This window comes from Myotis yumanensis, unplaced genomic scaffold (genome assembly GCF_028538775.1).
Source record: "Myotis yumanensis isolate MYYU_CA2020_CCGP unplaced genomic scaffold, mMyoYum1.0.hap1 SCAF_1, whole genome shotgun sequence".
NCBI lineage: Eukaryota > Metazoa > Chordata > Mammalia > Chiroptera > Vespertilionidae > Myotis > Myotis yumanensis.
The window spans coordinates 26,211,832-26,235,169 of NW_027223752.1; the positions used below are offsets into that span (position 1 = coordinate 26,211,832).

Here is a 23,338-nt window from a genome sequence, read left to right on the forward strand (position 1 = left end):
AGGTATGAGTGGGCCTGGAGAGTTAGGGTAACCACAACTGTTTGCTACAACTATAGCACTAGAGTATAATCAGAAGAGACAAAAGACTGAGAATACCAACATCCCCAGGGAAAGGCCAGCAAGGCATTTGGGCACATGGAGGATGACTCAATGATGATCAGCTATGATATTCTACTACCACCCTCTTTTTAGCATTGGTCTCTATAACAGTATGGCAATTCCTAACTCATCCTCTCTCCATGCATCTCTCAATGCCAAGTACCTTTCAGTCACAGAACTAAATAGTGCCTTAGGGATTAGTGATGAACAAGAATGGGACACTAATATTCCTATAGAGCTGAGCTGAGGAAGCCTCGCTCTAGAAAGGTTAAGGTTACCCAATCTAAAGAAATAGGATTGACTAGTGACCAGAGGTAGCCCTGTTGGTGGGGACCATTAGCACTTGTCTGGGAGTAGTGAACTGGGTCCCCTGAATATCAACACTTCAGCATTTGAGCAGAAGAGGAAATATGTGCTGTGGTGTGGAGCAGGGGCTTTGGGACCAAACACACTGAACCTGAGGTTGGGCAAAGTACTTAGCATCATTAAGTCTCATTTCTAAAATGAGGATAATAACACCTACCTATTGTATAAATTGTAGTGATGGTTAAACAAATTGTGCAAACTGCTCACCCCAAGGGCCTGGCAAACAGAAAACAATCAGTATTTGCTATTATTTTTGCTATCATTAGAAACCATATGAGAAGTTGATGTAGTTAATAGCAAAGGTTTTCAAATTATGAATGTCCTGTGTATGAACTTACTTAGCAGCATCCATTTTTGCTGTGATGAAGCAGAAAAAGGGTCCAGGAAAAATTTGGGGAGGGGAAAGAATGGGGTAGTGTCTTTACTTAGCGTTCAATGTTTATGCCTTTGAAATGTTAAATGATATTCTCACTCTCTATTTTCTATGGGTATGTAGGGGTATGGATAAGTCAGTCATGAATAGGTACTCAGGCACTTTCCTAGTCATCAGGGTCATACAATGTTTAGCATTTCTGACAATAAGTAAGGTATTTTTTAATTAGTTCCTTTATCAAAAGGGAGTTTGTTTGTAAATAACAATAAGTGAACAAACAGTGTAATATTCCAACTACTGACAAGTACACAATGTGAGTTTAATTTCTTTGTTTTTATGTGTTTTTGCTTTTTAGAGAGAGAGAGGAATGGAGAGAGAGAGAGGAGAGAGAGAGAGAGAGAGAGAGAGAGAGAGAGAGAGAGAGAGATGGGAGATAAACATCAACCAGTTGCCTCCTCCTCTCACCCTGACGTGGACCGAACCTCAACATGGAAATGTGCCCTAACCGAGAATTGAACTGGCAACTTCTTGGTGCATGGGACAGTGCTGGGACTGAGCCACAGTGGCCAGGGCATATGAGTTTCAACTATTAATTGTTATCATGAAATAATGATAATCCTTCTCTAACCATCCTAGTTCAATGGCTTCATCATATGGTCTTTATCTGTCTTCCTTTGTGATCTCTTTTTTTCTGTAAGATCGGAAGATACAGAATTTTTCTACAGTAATTAAACACATTATGCTTAGGCCACTCCAGTACTAGTAGTTATCTGTGCCCTTTCTCTCGCCTTTGCCTATCTCACACACATTTGTCATCACCATCTGCTGCTTCTGCTCCTTCCATGCCTGCTGTCTGCTGCTCACGCCATCCCTCTCCTGTGGGCACCCTCATCTGGGTCAGGGGGTGGCTCCTTCCCTGTAGGTTCTGGGGAGGGAAGGAAGGAAAGGGATTCCTGACATGCTGTCACAGAAAAATCACTCATAGGAAGGAAACTGGCCGTCCTCTCTCCACTTTTAGTGTTTATAATTTTCTCACTTTTTTATTACCTCTCAAGCAGAGGAGCACCCTCAGTTTATTTCTTGAGATTTTACACTGCCCACACTTCGAGAGAACACCAATGTCATTTCTCTGTCATCTCTCAGATTTCAGAACTAAGTTTCTTTCTGTTTATATTGCTGCTGACCCCACACCCATGGATTTAGGTCATAATATCCTTTTTTATTTGGTACCTTTTAAATTAATTCTGATGAAAAAAAAAAGTCTTGTGTCATCATTTGAAGATGGCTGGATTTAGGTGACAAGGAGTGCTTATTTGATTGAGAATCATACAATGAAATTCATGAAGACTCCTGCCTGCCACTCATCATTATGCAATGCACTTGGCTTCCACAAGCCTTGATTTCCCCCTTTAAAGTGTGTTGATGTTTTAAAATGTGCTTCCCTGGGCCTAATTGGGGGATCCTGAGCTCATAACCTTTCAAAGACTTTGCTTCAGGGGATGTGATCTCTTTTATATTTTGTGTCTTTTGGAACACATATGCCTTGTAACATTTTTTACTGCAATATAATTTGAGTCATTTAGGAAGGTGGACATTCATTATTATAACTAAACGCCATACCTCTTGCTTCCATCTCCTGAAAGCATCTCTTGCTTCCCATTCCCGAAGCAGGGCCCTTCCCAGAGCCACTGGGAACACTGATGCTGACAAAGGGTTGACTTAAGGCCTGGGTGTGACAGAATAATTTTTTGTATATAGATTTTATATAATCAGATTTATTCTGAAACAACATCATTTTTAGAAGGGAAATGTATCCATCCCTCTTAAGGTTCATTTCCTTGACTTCTAATAAATTGATTTAGAAAGCTTTAGGATTTCAGTAACTTAATAGAACAATCATAAAATTACCCCATTTCTTTTAGAAGCAACATCCTCTGGTTTCTACATTTTCTTCTGAAAATTGATTCTAAAATTGAGAAAAACTATATTTTTTGAGATGCTCTGAATCAGTATGGAAACTTGCACTTTGTGAGTAATTGTTCCAGAAATCTAGAATTTCACATTAAAATCTTCTCTTCTATGACAGGTGGATGAAACCTGCTGAGATATATATATATATAGAAAGTATATCCATTGATGCATTTATCTTGTCAGCAAACAGAAATGGAGTGTTTGGGTTGATAATGTTACTTGCATAAAGTGGTCCTTCCTAATTCTCAAAATATAAACTCTGCCTAATAACTAATACTAATTGAACGCTTCACCTTGCAAATCTTACTGTGGTAATTAAGACAAAAAATGGATTGAAGTAAAACAGAGACACCGTTTCTACACAAAATTACAGCTGTTTTAGAGAGAACTGGAACACAGCCTGTGGCTCCAGGCAGGGGGTCAGGGGATGAGGGCAAGTCAAATAAGAAAAAGAGAAATCAGGGAAAAGACCTGGTAAGCAGATCAGTGTTCAGAGCCTCATACATACATTGTGAAAAAAAGAAACCTTATGTTGAATTGAATGTTGGAATGAACCACCCCTGAACAAAATCTATACGGGACTCATCTGGATTTTAGAAATGATGCATGAATCTGAGATCCAACTTCTATAAAAGAAACAGAAAATGGGGAAAATGAGGCAGGGGATACCCAATGAGGATTTATACTGCATTTCCCTTGGAAATACATTGTATAAATCCCTAAAAATGCCCAGCAAGTGTTGCTCAATGGTTGAGGATAGATCTATGAACCAGAAGATCCTGGTTTGATCCTGGATCGGTCCCCAGTAGGGGGCATGCAGGAGGCAGCCAATCAATGATTCTTTCTCATCATTGATGTTTCTATCTCTGTCTCCCTCTCCCTTTCTCTCTAAAATCAATAAAAAATATACATATTTTTAAAAATCCCTTAAACTGATGTCAACACCTGGAACCCAGTTAACCCTCAGTAAATGTTTTTGGAATGAGTGCATGAAGAATGAGGAATACTGACAACATGTATATTTACTGATACACATTCATCTTCCCTCATAAAATTTTCTGATTCTAACCAAAACTTGACCAAACAGACTTCATGAAAAATCTTTGTTTGTATAAGATCCCTCATTTTATAGAGAAAGTAATTCTTTCATATTATTAGGGATAAGAGAATAAATCTACTCTTCAGTTAATGTTCCTCCTTTTAGAATGACAAGAAGACAAAAAGGTTGTAATTTACATTTTAGGGGCTTGTACCTCTTGGGTTGATTATAAGAGTATTTGCATAAATAATAAATTAAGGTAGAGGAATGGGTACATTTCATTAATGCATTGATTTCATTATTTATTTATTGAGCATATACAGTGGGGCCTTGACTTAGGAGTGTCCCGACTAACGAGTTTTTCGAGATACGAGTCGTCTCTCGGATGATTGTTTGCTTTGAGTTGAGAGCTAAAATTCGGGTTACGAGCCAGCTTCAGATAACCCACCGCTAGTTAGCGCAGCAAACATCACAGTGAATGCCACAACATCAGCCCAGCATCAGGTGTCTCACTCGTTCACTTTTGATTTGACATACGAGTAATTTGAGTTACGAGCTCCGTCATGGAATGAATTAAACTTGTAAGTCAAGGCCCCACTGTACTATATCCAAGGCAGCTTCAGGTCATAAAAATCATGCAGTGGCAGACATAACATAAAAATTTTAGGCTGTGCTGACATAAGACACCACTATGTGTGTGCATATATTGACAGGCTATATAAGTAGGAATAATAAGTATAGTGGCTTGACTGTGATTTGCAAACAGTTCTAGGAATCTATATATTGCCTCTTTACCTGGTACTTCACAATAGATCATGCATCCTTTGGCAACGTGTTTGCCTATTTTTACTGTGTTCAGACACATTTTACTCTTTTATTTAGCAGTCTTTCCTGGCATTCAATAACTCTGTTAACTGTGCTTATATCTATATTATTTGTGAGGTCTTGTATCTTTAACCTCAGTCCATTTTCTCCTTCCTCTCTGCTATTTCCTCTGCTCTTCCTCCCATGAGAAGAAACATGCTGTCTTTTGGAAGCTGCTTATTTATAATTTAATACTTCAATCTTATTTCCATCTACAATTTAATTGGGTACTTAATCCCAATCCCTCTATCCTTTCTAAAATCTAGATTAATTATAAATGTTAAAGTACCTTTCTGGGTGAACTTTTCCATGACAGCAGCTGACTGTACACAAGAGAAGCAAACTAAAAGGTGATACATTTGCATTCTAAAGCCCAAGACATTTTGAAATCACAGAAAGAGTGGCCTTACCTAAAGTGACTAGAGGACAATTTTCTCCTGTTAGCCTCTCTTTTAACCTGTTCTCAAAGGACATTCTCTGAAATTGAGATGAATGGTACTGTAGTTCTAACTTCTGAATGGTCCCTAATTTTCCACTTCTCTGGGCATCACATATGGATCTGATAAAGACTAAGCCACAAGCCTTTCTATGCCATATCTATAATTTCAATTACCCAAAGGTCCAGGTATAAATTTCTTAACATATTTACTCATCATGCTATGCTTCAACAAACTCACTGAAACCAAGATACAAGATCTCATAAGAAGAGAATTACTCTTTTATCCTCCTTTTTCACTGCAGTCTGCATGAATTTGATGATTTTTAAAACCATGCAGGAATTTGTCAAGGAAGCTGAATAGACAGTAATGTTCTCTCTCCAAAGTCTACACCCTTGCCACAAAAACTCTTATTTTTCTGACTCTATTATATTTTAGTTCCTGTTTAGAGTATGCAAAGTTGATATCAGAGGATATTTAAGTCACCAATATGATATTATATAATCATATTTGTGCATTTTAAAAAATATTTTCATTTTAGAACACTAGTAAACTTTTATTAAAATGATATCAGGGTTCCTAACACAAACCCAGAGGAACTCATGAAATCAAAATACTTTTATGAGTTTTGCCGTTCTTTTTTGTTTGTTTTGCTTTGTTTTAATCCTGACCCAAGGATATTTTTCCACTGATTTTTAGAGAGAGGGGAAGTGAGGGGAAGAGACACAAAGAGAGAAATAGGCCCCTGCAACTGAGATACATGCCCTTGACTGGAATCGAACCCAGGATCCTTCAAAGAGCCAATACTCTATCCACTGGCCAGGACATGACTTCTGTGTTATAATATCAGTATGTATTTATTATAATGCTCTGGGAGGGGGGGAAATCCAAACATTACCCAATGATGGTCTTATCAATAGTCTTATTGATAATGTTATTGATGCAGAGCCAATGCAACCCTGATGACCTTGAAAAGAGTTTATCATTGCTCTGAGTAGGTGGCCAGAGAAACTGAGGATGCTCATTTCATAGTCATCTATTAAACTATCAGGTATGGTTCAGGATTATATAGCCATCCATTCTTGAACAGTTCTCAAAAGGTCCTCTTTTTTGGTTGCAATGATGACAGTGTTGACCGTCACCATCATCATCACTACCACACATCCACACATTTAGCATTTGTTATGGTCTACTAGGTTCTATTCTTACTCAAAGAGGTAAATACAATAATCATGCCCATTTACAGCTGAGGAAACTGAAAGTTGAAGTAAATTGTCCAAGGACACATAGTATATTAGTGGTATTAGAAAAAGGTGAACCCAGGCTACTTGGCTCAAGAAACAGGGATATAGGAGGATGATCACACAAATATTCTATAATATATTGTCAATTTTCTATTACACTCATGTTTAATAAAAAGGATTTACATATAAAATGCCGCTATAGTAGACTTCTAGTAAAAGATTTCTGGTATAAGTGGTCACTGAAGTTTTGAATGATAATAGTTCCTACTTATATTTAAAGAAGTGAAGGGGTTGAAGAAAAACATCTATGGGTGACATTGGGCTCTCGTTTGAATTTGTGAAGCAACATTTTGAAGAGCTATTTTGAGAAAATAAGTAAAAAGTTTGATAATACAACATATTTGGCTAGGATGAGGAAAAGCAAACATTCATATGTTTCTGGTAGAAATTGAAATCTCTACAGCCTCTTTGGAGTGCAATTTGGTAATACTTATCAATATTTGTGATACATTTATCTGTTGACCTAGCAATTTCACTTTTAAGGATTTATCTAATAGGTAATTCTGTACATACATGCAAAGACTAATGAAGAAAAATGTATATTTTCTTAGTTTTAGTAGTAGGTAAAAGCTGAGAGAAATATAACTCTATGTTAGTAGTGTGCTAATTTAATCAAATATGATATCTTCATAAAATGCAATATTATGTAGCCACTAAAAAGAATAAAGTAGACCTTTATATTCTTCATGAAATAGCCCTTAAGACATTTTAAACAAAAATAAATAAATAAAAAAGATTCAGAAAAATGTGTTAACATTGTGTCAAGAAGTAGAGGAAGAAGAAGGGGGATATGGTAATAACTATATGTTGTATACTCAGAGAAGAATATTTTAAAAATCATAATTTTGGTTGCCTCCACAAAAAAAAGAATTTAGGGACTGGGATTAGGAATAAAAGGGAGAATTTTTACAAGTTTGCCTTTGGTTCCATGTATAATTTTTAACTACTTAAAAATAAAATCATTCTGAATTAATATTTATTTAGAAGAAACTAATATAATATTATATACCAACTATACATGCATACATACATACATAAGAGTTTACTAGGAAGCATCGTATTATACTCAAATCTGGTTATTATTGATACTATCAATAAACTTACATTTGAGGTGTTTTATACATTACAAGAAATATAAAGCTTTCCAAAGAGAAGTAAAATTATGTATTACCTTTTTGAAATCAGGTTTTAAGAGCTAAAGTGGAACATAATCATTTAGTGTTGAAATAGAAAGTCTCAGGTGTGATGTTGGTAGTTTGTAGGTAACAATTTTCCATCTCCAATTGTTTAACAATTTTCTATCTCCAATAAAACTCTACTAAGAGAAGTTATATGGCTGACACTTATTCAAATCTTGGAATGGATACCAAAGAAGGTTCTATAATTTCCTTCCAGAAGAGTTTTTATATAGAAGAAGTCAACTTCCCTGATTGATCTGAGGTGTTTCTGTGTTTAAGGACAATTCAACTCTGGGATTTCTAGGTAAACCAAAACTAAAGAGAAAGTCACATATTCTGGTATCATAGAGATGGATGATGGAGAAAAAGACAAAGAAGAAACCAAAATTCTAGTGTAGTAAGTAAACTGCAGTTCATTAAGCTATTCCTAAATTCAACAAGAACCCCCCATCCCATGATGCTGACTTTGCCAAAACACTGGAAATTGAGCATGCTAAGAAACTAAAGACAGAAAAGCTAAGGTAAAACTAAATACTAGGTAAACAAGTGCAAGAGAAGGATTATTTAGTACATCCAGGTAGTCTTGAGAGGTATGATGTGAGAAATCATATTATTTGATTTTAGTTTCATATAGCTCATATTATTATGTGTCTCTAAAGTGATTCAAAGATAATAGAGTCTATAGGAAGTGGACAAGATTACCAAAGCTGTTTTCAGACACAAATGACTACATGGTGGCACTTGAGAATGTTAAGTGTTAAGGTCAGTGTTTTATTTTATTTTTGTATGACACTCTATTTCCTTTCTCCTCTATGTCTAAGAAGAAAAAACAAAGAAGCTTGTCACAGATAAATTAGGAAGGCTTCAAGTTCAAAGTAATTAAGGAGGTTCTACATATCCCTAAAATAGTTGGAAATAAACACAAACTCACAATTTCCATGTGATATATATACCCTGTTGTTTTTTTGTTTTTGTTTTTGTAAGATTGAGAAAATGGCCATACACAGAGGAATTAATCATTGAGAGTATGGAAAGATTGTAAAAAAGGGGAAATTGATATTCATTAATATGTGTTCATTATATCCATCCATGCTATACTCATTTAATTAATATGAGTTCACTGTACTTATTCAAACCATACTTTACACAGCTTGAAAGGGATAGAATAAAGTAGGGGCTAGAAAATCACGGGGCAGGGTCACAGTCAGACAAGGGAAGAGAAAACAAACCATTTTACAGACTTTCACTTAAGCAAACACCCATGAGACCAACAAGAAGTTCATACCTGTTTTCAGAATTGCATGCCTCCTAGGGTACTGCCCACCTCAGAACCAAAGGAACAGGTGACATCCTCCAGAAACTCTCCAGAAAGCAGCCCTGTTTTCTTTAGCAGTGTCCCAGGTCTCCCTGGAGTTCAATCACCATGGTGACTGCCAACTCTGCTGCTCTCTTGCCATTTAAAAGTTCTAAGCTGGAAATTTCCTATTACACATTTCTAAATATTCTTACCAGAGGAATCAAATCCAACAACGACCCTGATTCAACCAAATAACTCAATTTGCACACTTCTAATATATGTTTGCTGTTAGTAGCCAGAGAAGAATGTATGGTGTGGTATGCCTGGAGGATTTGGTAAGCAGCGGTAGTGAGATTTGGAATGAATAATAATAAGTATATCATAGATATTATGGAGAAAGACAAAGTATGGGGAAAAAAGAAGGGAGAAAGCCAAGAAGCTGATTAGAAAAGTGTTTCTGCTGCTTGGAAAGCCTTAGTGGGCACATAGCTGGGCCATAGTCACAGACAGGGCCAGCCCACAAAGTCAACGGAGGAGGCTTTTGTCTCAAGGCTGCTGCCCTCTGTCATGGCCAATTGCTTACCCTTCATTCTATAACATCATCCTTCTTTCCTATGCTCTTCTCTCCATTAAAAAAGACTGGCACACAAACTCTTGAAAACAGCCATTTCCATGAACAAACAGCATTTTGCAGCAGATAAACAGGGGAAAAACAGATGATGTCCTTCAGTGTTTTACCTGACTTTCTGGAGGACAGGCATTCAAAAAAATTACTGGAAAAGTTCATGAACCTATATTCAAACTTGGTTAAAGCTTAATTCAGTATGTCCCTTCCAGGGAAAAAGCAGCTCTGCTGTAAAATGTGAGCTATAACACCCTGTGACTTCTAATAAAAGGACAGCTGGAGACAAAGCCGAGGGTAAGAGAAAATCCTCTCCCATTCGAATTTAGGCTGTGAAGCCATCTTATTTCTTGAACTCTCACAATAAAACATGGCATAAGAGGAATGGTCTGCATACCTCTTATAAACAACTTGAGATTCTGTAACAGGTTGAACTATGAATTCTAATGAGTCCATGAGAAGAGAATTAAGAGTTCTAATCACCTGTACCTGTTTTCTCTAATAATTTAGTTGCATAGTTCTCTCAAACTTTTCCACTCAAGTGCAAATAATGGCAGGGATACACAATAAAAAGAATATCTGGATTTTTACATTTCCTCTTAAAATACAAATTAAATGAGATTCATGCTTATTTGCATTCTTCTGTATACTATGTCACTTTGGTTTCAATTTAAGTTTTCAGTCCAAATCAACAATTAAAATTAACTTCAAGAACATGTATCCTTTACTTTGTGACTCTACAATATGACCCTGGTTATATGTACATACCTCAACATTAAAGGTCTTACATTAGTTTAAAGGACTCATGTCTCATTTTGTTTCATTTCTATTCAACCACTCAAACAGTGGACACTATGGATTCATTCCCTGATGCTTTCAGAAACAGTAACTTCCTAAAAATGTTAAAGGTTTATAATGAGAATTCAATATTGATTTTCAAAGTCCAATCTCAGCTCTTTACCTAAATATTGCATTAACATCAGTTATACTCTTTCTACACTGTCATCAAAGTTGGGAATACATCTTTGCTGACATAGTTCCTCCCAGGGCTGCTTTTGGTGGCTCTGAATAGAAAATTCAGGTCCAGAAAACCTGCTGGTATCTGTGTTCTAGAGAAGAATCACTATCTCCCCAGGAGAAAGAACACTGGAACTTGTCTAATGATGATTTCCATGGCTGATCTGATAGAATCTGTAGATAATTGCAAGATAAAGTGTGGCTAAAGCACAAAACCAAGACCTGATATCCTGATCAAATAACTCCCTCAGTTGTCTATTCTGCATATAAGTCTCTGATGCCAGATGTCAGATTCAACATTGGATGAGTTTATTTTACCTTCATGCTCCCCTCCCAGCTTATTTCCTTCTGGAAACTAATGCAAAAGAAAAAGAGAAAGCTTGCTGTAGATATGCTATAGTTTTTAAGAAGCCAGACACAAATGACTACATATTATAATATTCCATTTATATGAAGTGTTTAGAAAAGGCAAATTTATAAATACAAAAGCAGTTCTATAATTGTCAAAGGCTAAGGGTAGAAGTAGGGATTAGCTTCAAATTGACTTAAGGGAGATTTGAGGGGAACTATAAAAATGTTCTAAAAATGCTATCATGGTGATGTTGGACAATTCTATAAATGTAATAAAAGTCATTGAATTGTAGGCTTGTAATTGATGAATTTTATGGTATGAAAATCATACCTCAATAAAGCTGCTTTAAGAAAGAGAAAATTCTCCAAAAGTCTTTGGAGAAAAAAGAATGTTTCAATTAGGCTTTTAATGATCTAAATACCATGAAGAATGTCTGGCTAATTAGAAATATTTTAAAAACAGCAAAAAAGGACATTGATTAATTTAACTGAAAGTGACAGCAAAACAAGCATAAAGCACTCTGCTTTAGGAAGTGGTTGCTTACCTAGATTCTTTTTTACATTTCTTCATTTTTGTTAATTTATATGGAACATTTGCAAAAGAAAAAAAGTGGATATGGATTTATTACTTTGTCATCCTGAAAATACATCTCCCAAGAAAGGTTAAACTAGTTAGCACTTGTAAAATATTTCATTCGATGGAATATACAAGTAAATGAAATGTAGAAGTTGAGTTATTTCCTTTACTGAGTTTTTTCCTTATAGAAAGACCCAAGCATAGAAAGAAGCAAACAATGTAGAGATGATGCTGAGACTTATGTGTGGTAAATTCTCAACCAATCCAATTTTCTCCTCCTGGGACAACAGGAAGACTACATTTCCCAGCTTCCTTTGCATTTAGGAAGAAGTCATGTCTGACACATAAAATATGTGCAGAACTGATGTACATCACTTCTAGGCAAGGAAATATGACATACTGCATAACCATCGAAGATCACTCTTCCCTATGGATGCAACTGGAAGTAAAGGTCTCCAACGTGGTGGGCTCAGGTCATAAAAGAATTACTTCTTTGAAGAAAGCTGACCAGAAGACCTCCCCAATTTGCATAGGACTTTGCCTGAATAAGAAATAAACGTTCTTTTGTTGAACCATTGAAATTTTGGGATGTTTGTTACAGCTCATCACCCTAATTACCCTAGTTAGTAAGTTATTTAACTACTCTAACTAATATGTTATAGGACTCAAAGCATATTCATTTCTTTCTTTTATCATCTAGGCCTATCCTTTTCCTCCTACTCATCTTTCTCTTCCTATTCCCCTACTTCATTGACTCCAGTTACTGTTCATTTATAGACAGAAGCAGAAATGCATGAACAGTATTCAGCCTTCACTATATCATGACCCTTGTTCAAGAACTGAACTGTTTGAATGGGATAACGTAAAAATAATAGGCTGCAATTCGTCATTCTGAAGAGCCAGAATGTGTCTCAAGCCTTCAGTTAAAATGTTGCATTATCACCCAGAACTGTTTTTCCCATCCTCCTATAGAGCAGACACAAAACCTAAAGTAAAACAAACAAACAAACAAAAACCCTACAGTGATAAATGCCAGAAAAGAAATGTCAGAGTTGGCAGCCACCTTCTGGGTCATGAACTTTGCTTTTATTTTCTGAAGCTTTTTGTAGTGGAGAAGTGCATTCTGGTTGCTCTAAGGCTTTTTGTATGACCCCCCACACACACACCCCAGGGTTTTTTCTCCCTGAACAACAAATTACCATTTCAATTCTTTTTCAAGTTATTTCATTATCAGGTGCCCTTTCCTCCTTTTCTGCATATAGAGCAAATGCAAGGAAAGAAGACAGGACCTGACCCAATTCAGAAGCCACACCCAATGCCCTTGCCATCACCCCAGTTCCCCCCATTCCATAGTCAAAAAATAAAATAATTCAAATAAAAAACAGCTCATAAAACAGTAAACAAAATAAAGTCAGTTTTTCTTTGCTTTTTTAAAGAACAAAATGAAACTTGAGGGAAAACTTACTGGAGTTACAGTTTATCCTGATACAGTCTAGATGGGGAAAAATAAATGAAAGATGAAATTGCATCCTTCAAGGTAACAGCTGCAGACATCCAAAAACAATCAGTCCACCCTTCCGGGGACAGACACACGCAAGAAATGTGGCCATTTTATATAAATACAGTATGCACAAGTTTAAGGGTGGGTGTATATGTACAGTATATTATTTAGTAAAGTTGGATACATATATATATACACACACACACATATATATATACACATATGTATAGAGATATATACTGGTATACATATATATCCACAATAGACATCGAGTATGTGTTTCCCCCCAATCCTATTCTTTTATTAAGATAAAGTATTTTAAACCTGGACTTTGAAATATTAATTTTGTTAAACTTGGAAAATTACTCAAAAATTTCCTCATCAAATGCAGGCTATATGCTATGTCCATCTACAATTGATTTTTTTAAAATTTATCTAAAAAGTAGCATCAACACAATTTTTGTATTAGTATTCCAAAGATATATTGCCAATCTGACACTTTGTATCATTTTAAAAAATCAGTCCATGAAGTTTCTCAGTGCAGTATTTAACCCTTTCTCTTTTTCTAAAAGCAAATTCCCTCCACCCTCTCCTTAGGTCAGTCCCCAAATGCTACAAAATTTTGCAAAGGCAGACTTGCCAATATCCTTAGAGTTAAGGAAAGGGTTAACACCACCTGGTCATTTCCTGTCATAAAATGGCCACTTGCAAACCGCTAACCGCACAAACACCCATCCCAGATTTTAGAGAAGTGGGTTGGGTATAGGGGGAAATGAGCTGAATGATGTTATCACAATTGACTACTCTGGTTTCAAAGGCTCCCAGACCAACCCACTCATGAAGCCTATCTCTGTCTTCCTGCCCGAATGCTCAGACTGAATCAAGTGCCTACAGCATTCAAGGAGAAGGCAAGACAGGTACATGGGGAGGAGGCCTTGGACACCTTTGACATACTACCTATTTCACTCTGTGATTCTGCATCTTAAAGAGAGAAAAGTCTTTGCTTTTATGTTTGTTTGTGTTTTTTTAATGGGAAATCCAGGGGGAAAAGGAGTGGCTAATTTTGCATTTCTGGTAATCAGACAAGGTCTTCCATGCCAGAGTTCAGAGAATCTATCCTTTTATTAATATATGTTTAGAGTCATGGACTCACAGCATCAGAGGTCTTGAGTGGAGTCAATGGATATTAGCAGGGGACCGGGCAGGATTGTTACAGAAATATCTCAGGTTAATTGTTACCAAGCTGCCCAGCTGAAACTAAGTTTGGTTTATGATAGTGGAATTCCAATAATAATTTGTTTAAAATCATATATTTAAAGGTAGAAGTAACATGACAAAGAAAGGAAGAAAGTTAAAGGGAAAACTACAGTTAGAAACGGTGCTCTTCTCCTGCTGAAGGTTGACCCGATAATTATAGAGGACTTGTTGAGGATTATGCCACCATGTGAATTTCTCAAACTATTTTAAGGGAGCAAGTTAAAAAGAAGACAGTGGCAAAGGACAGGGAAGAATGAAACTGTGTGAAATTCAAGCAGGAGCAATTTCTAACACCCAATCATTCTGAAGAGGGAGGCTGGAAGCTTATTTGTTGGTCAGAACATCTGTTGAGAAAAATCTGGGTTTGGTTTCGTGCGGTTAGGTTTGTCATGTGTCGTCAACCGCAACAGAAAAGTGGGAGCAAACAGCCCTGGAGCAACTGGTACGATCACCAGGCAGAGGAGGCCATGCCCCTGGTGAAGACTGGGAAGGGAGAGGGCAGGTAGGGAGGAAAGGGTGAGGCTTCAGCTACTGGTTGCTCTGACCATCACCCAAAGCCATAAATGCCCCTTCTTGATGTATTAAGGAAGAGGGGAAACAGGTGTATGGGCATGCTAAAGAGAGAGGGAGAGAGAGTGGGCCTAAAGCAACAAACCCAAGAATTATAAACAAGGAGTGATTTTCTCCTTTTTTTTTCTGTGTAGCTGAGTATTTTATTCTTAGACTACATGGTCTAGAGAGGGAAGTTGGGTTGGGCTCATCCTTCTAGGTTCACCCAAATGGTTCCCTGAATTGAACGGTGTCTTTAAACCGATGTAAGGACTTGGAGCTTTCAAGACGGCAGGCAATTGGTTATTTAAAGTCAAGAAGTGAAGAATTATTGTGTTACTTTACCTAAAGAAAAAGTGGTTTGAGTAGAAAAAGCTATCGCAGCCCCTTGTTCATAGACTCTGATAGGGTGGCCTTAATAGCAAGGATGTATTTTTAATGAAAAATGAATCAGGGAAATTCTCTTGGGAAGACAATTTCCTTTAGATCTTTCTTTAGTAGCAAAGTTCTATCTCTAACTTAGCCTTGACATGGTGTTTGAGTGTTGTGTGTGTGTGTGTGTGTGTTTGTGTGTGTGTGTGTTGCTCATTTTGTTTAATTTAGTTTTTCATTTTATTTTAGTAAATGAGGAGAAATAATCATTTTCTATATTGAAAAGTTTTGGTTGAGCATGGAATAGATGAATGTTCCTAGGAGTTGCATGTCTTCGATGATGCATATAGAAAACTGTAGTCAGCAAGTCCAGTTTCCAGAGAGAGAACATCTGGAGAATTTGAATGCAATTAACCAAACTGCATCACATTCCCTAAGAGCCTCCACCACTGAAAAAGTATTACCAGCACTCTGCTGAGGATTCCAAAGGACCACGAAAGAGGCTGCACCAATATTGATTGTTGCTGGGGTTTTTTTGTTTGTTTGTTTTTTTGTGTTTTTTTTCTGTTTGGCTCAATTTAAGCCAGCTACTAGGAAATAAAGAGATCCCTGTATGCATTTTTAAAGGGTGGCCATCATAAAAAGCCATTAGATGTCATTAAGACTGTCCTATCATTGATCCACAGTATTGATCTGTTGAGGTAACAGAAAACCCATGCTGGTCTAGAAGTGTAGAAACACAGGTTCTAGTCCCAGGTCTGCTACCAACATTTGATGTGATCTTTTAAAAGTTATATATTTATTTATCTCACATTTATAAAACTAAGAACAAAAATGCTTTCTTGATTTATATCAAAAGGTTATTGTGAAATTAAAATAAGACAAGGTTTTCCCAGCCAGTATGGATTAATGGTTGAGCTTCAACTCATGAACCAGGAGGTCACAGTTCAATTCCTGATCAGGGCACATGCCAGGGTTTCAGGCTCAATTACTAGTAAGGGGCATGCAGGAGGCAGCAAATCAATGATTCTTTCTCATCATTGATGTTTCTATCTCTCCCTCTCCCTTCCTCTTTCTGAAATCAATAAAAAAATTTTAATAAGTTAAAACATTACAAGGTTTTTTAGAATATTGAAATATATTGTAATAATAAAATTGTTTTAATATATATTTTAGTTTTAAGGTATCAAAATATAATTGATCAATAGCTAACAACTATTAAAAATGTGCTGAGTGTTGTAGGACACTTCTCTGGCTACTACTACCACACTGCCTAGCTTCAGAAAATAATGCCCTTAGAAAAGTCTACTCACTTTGACATTAGAAAATATATTCCATTAGAGATATACTAAACTTTTATGTAGCTTAGATGTGTGGACAATTTTAAATAAATTGCAATATCACTTGCATCTGTGCTCAAACAGAGCCACAGTTTAAGTGGAGTGAGGGAAGGAAGCAATCATTTGCAGTTCTTGGGGAATGATTGAGGGTGCAAACTCTGCTTGAAGATGTATTCTATAACCAAGCAAAGGGCAACATGAGTTCATGAGAAATAGAACATCTATGAAGGTGATATTTTGGGGAGGGGGTAGAAGGAGAACCTTCAAACCAAGCATGAATATGAAGAGTTGTATATAGACAAATACAAGAAATGTAAGGTCAGTTTTATTGTTAGGTTTGAAAGAAAGTTAAATAAATTCAAACCAGTCACTGTGGTAAACCATCCCCTTCAGAGAAGAAAGCAGTTGCCATTGCTTTAGGAGAAGCACAGTGCTCTCTAGGGAGGGGCTGACTCTCTTTTAAGTACTAGGTCTCAACTTAGAAGGAGCTAGACTTGACCCTGTGCCTAAAGGAGCCAAGAGGCAAGAGCAAAGTCTGTCCGAAAAGCATAACTCCCAGATTTTAGTGAGAGTTTAAAATAGAAAAATAATGCTTCTAGGAATACACATGGGCTCTATGACTAATTGTGTGTGTGTGTGTGTATGTGTGTGTGTGTGTGTGTGTGTGTGTGTGTGAAAGAGAGAAAAAGAATCTGTCCATCTCCTTCCTCATCCCCTTTTATCTGCTCCCACCTCCCACTCTTCGTTCTAATGCATGAGACCTGTCATAGTTGGCCTTCTAATATTTACAAAACAACATTTAAAGAGAAAAAAAATGTTGGTTTAAAGGCCAATGTGCATTTCCCCAGAGCCCCGTGGGGCTGAATCATTCTTATATCTACGGCTCTCTCTTATTTGAAATAAGTGCAGAGTTAAAATGTTCTCCATTGTGTTTTTCCATGAACTATTTGAAGGTTATATTTGATTTATTTATTTATTTTTAGTTTGTGTGGTTTTGTTAGTTGTTGTTGTTGTTTTTAATTTATTTTGCTGTTTTTCAGAGTAAACAATCTGTAATGGTTGTTGGTTTTAGATAATACACTCTGCTGGTTTGTAGAAGGTAGGGAGGATGGGAAAGGAGGGTAAAAGGGACAGGGGTATGCCAGCCCCTGCAGGCTGCTCAGTACTCTCTGTTCTCAAGGCTGTTTGCTATGCGGGCCGCAGGCTTTGGGCCTTTGAAGGGTTGAATACCATCTTTTGATTTACCATGGCTGATGGTGGGGAGGATTGGAAACTCAAGAACACAACCAAGATCCAGCAAAAGAGGAAACAAAATAACCAAACACACATGGACACAAACAAAAGAAAAACCAAGAGACACACTGAAATCAAATGAGGTTGGACAAGGAGAAAGGCATAGTGTTGTAAAAGCTGCACATTGGAAGAAATAAAAAGACATAACTAAACAAGCCACTGCTCAAAACAGTCATCTGTGTCCTAGTGGGTTTTTGATTGTAGCATAGGCATCTTCCAAGTGTGGCCAGTATGTGAATTCATACTGGTATGAATTCAAAACCCCCTTCCCATCAGGCATCTAAGGTTTTATACGGTCTTGCATCAGATACATTCGTCTACCATGTCTTCTCCATGCCTCTGACAAGCCATTCTGCTGAAGTATTTTTAAAGGAGCTCTGGACCCAAACATATTCTACATACCCAAACAAATCCAGGCTCAGAAGGTCTGGGCTCAGCTCTAGCACTAATCCTGTCAACACAGCATGAAGTTTCTACTGAGTAGAATCAGCAGCAATAAAGGGTTGGTTTTTTTTTTCTTCAAAAAATCCAGAGGTCCAATTCTCCATAGCAGGTCAGTCAAGAAGATAGAAGCAGGAGAGAAAGTGAGGCCATAGCAGGGGAATCTGAAAAGTATCTGTTCTAAGTAATTACAGTAGAACAGATCATCTCCAAATAAGGCTACAAATTTGATATTATGACAATTTTTCAATATTAAGAAAAAATGGGTATGTATTATCTGAGGAGATCAGAGTAATTGGTAAGTAACAGTGTAAGGTAACACTTTTTATAAAAATTACTGCTGAACGTTGGATTAGAATATCTGGAAGGAAGATAGGGATATATATCAGAAGCAACATTCTCCTTCCACATGTCAGAGACTCCAAACATATGGGATTATTTCCCCAATAGGACATTGGAAAGAACTTGACTTGAGCTCTCTACTAGGAGAAAGTATAAGGCGATACTAGTGTCATCACAGCCACCAGAATTCTCCATCTGAATAGTCACGCTGGAGGTAGAAACAATGCATTTATCATCCTATGCACATAGCTTAGTTCTCTCCAACCCCACCCTCCCATTTTGCCTCCATTTCCTGCCCTATCCCTGCCCTCAGCTTTGACTGTTTTGAGTGGTGACCAAGGAGTTGGACTTAATGAGAATGTGATTGATCAAAAGATGGACCAAAGTAGCGTGTTTTACACAAAGCTAAACAGTTCCATAAAACCAAGAAAGGAAACTTAGAAAACAAATAGTCTAGTAAAAATAAAAAAAAATAAAAAGAAAGAAAGAAAAATAAAACCACCACTATTTTCAGAAACCAGAAATTGACATCAAAACCTCATGCAGAAACAAGGAAAAGGTGTTTGTTGCTGTTGGATTTTATCCTTGGTCTATTAAACAAGTGAGCAGCTAACTTTTAAGAAACAAACAAAGAATTCAATCAAATCAATGAAAATCAGAAAAGAAAGGGAAGACAAGCCCAAACAGAGTGGCAGAGGGTACTTCATACGATACCTAAGTTAACCATGAGCTTGACACGTCCCCCGTCCAGCTCCAAACGCAGGGTGTCAGCAGAGTCCCTGGAGGTTGTGGCCACCAGCAGCCCATAAGCACGCTGGGACATGAAGCGGAAGGACACGTCCTCAGCCTCCGTGTGCATGACCATGGGCATGATGATCTTCATGTACATGCTGCCATCGTAGCTCAAGATGGAAGCCTCTGCAAAGAAGGAAGAGATCGTTAGGATGAAAAGGTGAGTTTCCCCTTGCTTTCAGCATAAGCAAAGCAGGATGGAGAGGACAGTAAATCTGTAGGCAGGTTGCTAGACCTCCATTGCCACTTCTAAGCTACGTGACCTTCAGTAGACCACTCAAACTCTGAGGTTCTATGACCTCATTTGGAAAAGGCTTGATGGCACTGGTCCCTGCCCTACTAAGCTCACAGATTTGTCACGGGTACTGAATGAAATAATGGATATGAAGGCATTTTGCAAAAGTGAAAGTGTCCCCACAACAGTAGTAAGTATAGTTCTGTATGCTGTAGATAAAATAAAGTACATTAAACAAAATTTAGACTCCTGTAAGTATTTAATGTGGAATAAGAGGAGAGTAGCTGTTTATAACCAAGACAGCAAACAGGTAATTTACCGGAGAACTTCTAGAAGAAGGAAAGAGCAGGAACACAGCCTGGCCCCCCAACATCCCTAGTGGCTAGACAGTATAAGAATATGCTTCCATCTCAATAAACTCATGAAAAGAAAAAAATTTGCTTGGTCCATTCAAAGAAAATTGATAAAGTTGAGCTAATGACACCCTTGAAAACCATTCATTTTACTGTTATTCAAATAGCACTTCTTAATGAAGAAACAAACTCACTTTTATTAGATACCTTCTGCAATATAAACACTTTGGCTACAAGCTCCCTTCACTGCCCCCAATATGTTATGTCAATTAGTGCTACAATGTGGATTTATTATTCCTATTTTCAAACAAGATACCAAGACTCTTAGGGGGGAAAGTTATCATCTCCAAGTCACACAGCCTGGATTTTAACCCAGTAGATCCAATAAGATCCAATACTAAGTCCAGGGTCTGTTCTGCAGCAGCATGGTGCTCATTCATTTGTTTAATCACTCATTTAGCAAACAGTCTTAGAGAATAAAGAAAGAGACTTACTCACTTTCCTATGGAGCCAATCTGTCACTGGACTCAGTATCAGGCATTGAGTAAGTCCTTATTAAACATTTGCTGCTGCCAAATACTTGCTATCTATCTACAAGCACAAAAGTGTGACAGACAAAGTTCCTGTTCCTGTTCTGAAGAGAGATGTGGAAGACACAAATAACTGTACTAGAATATAAAAATTGTTAAATGACATGGGGAAGATATATCAATGACAGTGGCCTTTAGGAGAGAGAGGCTGTGGCATGCAGGTGAGGAGAGAAGATGGGGAGAGTCTGAGCTGGTCTTGGTAGATGGGTGGGTTTATATGAAAGAAGCAATGGCATTAGGTTTAATAGGTAGATAAAATAGCACCTCTATACACATAAAAGACAGGAGGATGCTCAGATAATAAATTATTCAATTTAACAGAAGCATCCAGCATATTTTGATAAGTAATTACAAGGGTAGTTTAAGATTGGAATAATATCAACGGACTTTGGTAGATACTGGAAATTAAATGAATGGTTTTAGATTATGAGCTACTACAATGTGTTCATTTGTGTACCAGGCACTCTTTTAGGTGTTGAGGACGTAAAAGAGAAGAAAAGAGGCCAGCGTCTTCTGTCCTCATGCATAAGTGGAATCAAAACAGGAAGAGCCCAGGCAGATTACATAGAAGGTTCTCAAAATAGTATGTGCCATCACCATAACCCCACCTTATTTACATAACACACAAAAATCCATGAAAGGCAAAATAAATGCATCTGATCATTCCTGGGAAGCAGTCATCACTCCATTAACACCCACAACATGCTAATAGCTGTACGTTACAATTTGAAAACTCTAAGGAGATCACAGATAAAGGTGTGACAGTTGTAGACACCATCACAATAAAAGAAGTTATGATGAAGCTCGGTTCTTAGGTGAGAAGCATAATCTAAATTTCGCACATGCTCCAGATTTGAAAAAACAAACAAACACAAAAAACTGTTTTATTTCCTGAAAGAGCAGAATCACAAGTAGATCAATAATGATAGCTAAAATTTATTGAGCACTAACTGTTTGCCTTGTGCTGTCTAGGGCTTTACATGCATTAAGAAGACAATTACTCCTCACAGGAGCACTGTGAAGAAAACAATATTACTACTGTGTTTTATAGATGCCAGGTCACACAGCTAACTAATGGCAGAGGTGGGAATTGAACACAGGCAGTCTGATTCTCATGGCTGTATACTTAACCTTTCTAACAAATTGTCAGAGAGCTATGCTAGGAACACAGCATATTTCCTAAGGACCCAAAGCCCATCTTTAGTGCTTCCTCATAGAGTGTGGAGTCCGTGTGTGTGTGTGTGAGTGTATATATATATATATATATATATATAATGTGTTTGTGTGCATGCATATACACACATACATACATAGATGCAATTATTTAAAGTTTTATATTATTTATGCAAAATAAACCATCAACAAAACAATAAGAAAGCCCAGTGCATGGGAGAACATATTTGCCAATGTTATCTCTGATAAGGGTTTAATCTCCAACATTTACAGGGAACTCATACAACTTAACAAAAGGAAGATAAACAACCCAATAAAAAAATTGGCAAAGGACCTAAATAGACACTTTTTGAAAGAGGACATTCAGAAAGCCAAGAGACATATGACAACATGCTCAAAGTCACTAATCATTCAAGAGATGCAAACCAAAACAATAATGAGGTACCATCTCACACCTGTCAGAATGGCTATCATCAACAAATCAACAAACGACAAATGCTGGAGAGGATGCAGAGAAAAAGTAACCCTCCTTCAATGTTGGTGGGAATGCAGACTGGTGCAGCCACTATGGAAAACAGTATGGAATTTCCTAAAAAAATTAAAAATGGAACTGCCCTTTGACCCAGTAATACCACTTCTAGAATATATCCCAAGAAAACAGAAACACCAATCAGAAAGGATATATGCACCCCTATGATCATAGCAGCCCAATTTACAATAGCTAAGATTTGGAAACAGCCTAAGTACCCATCAGCAGATAAGTGGATTGGAAAACTGTGGTACATCTACACAATGGAATACTATGCTGCTGTAAAAAAGAAGGAATTCTTACCATTTGCAATAGCATGGATGGAACTGGAGAGCATTATGCTAAGTGAAATAAGCTTGTCAGTGAAAGAAAAATACCACATGATCTCACTCATTTGTGGAATATAAAGAACATTATAAACTGTTGAACAAAAATAGATAGAGGCAAAGAATCATCAAACAGACTGTCAAACTACAGGGGGAAGGTAGGGTATGATTGGGGTGGGGTAAGAGATCAACTGAAGGACTTTTATGCATGCATGTAAGCACAACCAGTAGATGCAAGACACTGTGGGGGTGAGGGAGAGTACTGGGGGGTAGGGGAGGCCATGGGGAGATCAATGGGGAAAAAAAGGATACATATGTACTACTATTGGTAATACCTTAAACAAATAAAAAAAAGAAATCCAACACCAAAAAAAGTTTTATATTATTTATGAACACAAAATTATATGTACACAGATAATACATACATTTCTACATAATATATGATTATACAGGGTGTCCCAAAAATGTATGTATGCATTAAAGGTTGATAGCTCAATTTTTAAAATGAAATATGTTTTAATAAACACTGCCTTTATAATTAATCAAAGTGTGTGAGACCCCCCCATATATAAATATTTATAGTGCTCTATTTTTATAATTATGAGTACTACTAATCATTACTAGGTGCTGTCTACTGTACAGACCCATAGATTATGGACACTCCTTTTTAAGAGATGTTAGGGTATTTATTGAGCCATGAAATGCTCATTTCAATGCCTTCAACTTAAATACATTCCAAAATTAATGGCC

General features: G+C 37.1%; 1 protein-coding gene across 17 annotated transcripts in view; it reads right to left on the reverse strand.

Moving 5' to 3' along the window:
* NRXN3 (neurexin 3) overlaps positions 1 to 23,338 on the reverse strand; it is a 1,545,560-nt gene that overhangs the window by 946,567 nt on the left and 575,655 nt on the right. For 12 of the 17 annotated variants that reach the window (XM_070415667.1, XM_070415687.1, XM_070415657.1 and 9 more), the window contains 2 exons: positions 19,305 to 19,508; positions 12,961 to 12,987 (listed from right to left, as the gene is read on the reverse strand). In XM_070415667.1, the coding sequence (XP_070271768.1) occupies positions 12,961 to 12,987; positions 19,305 to 19,508 (231 nt within the window). The remainder of the gene's footprint in view (positions 1 to 12,960; positions 12,988 to 19,304; positions 19,509 to 23,338) is intronic. The other 5 variants (XM_070415785.1, XM_070415793.1, XM_070415776.1 and 2 more) reach the window with 1 other exon arrangement.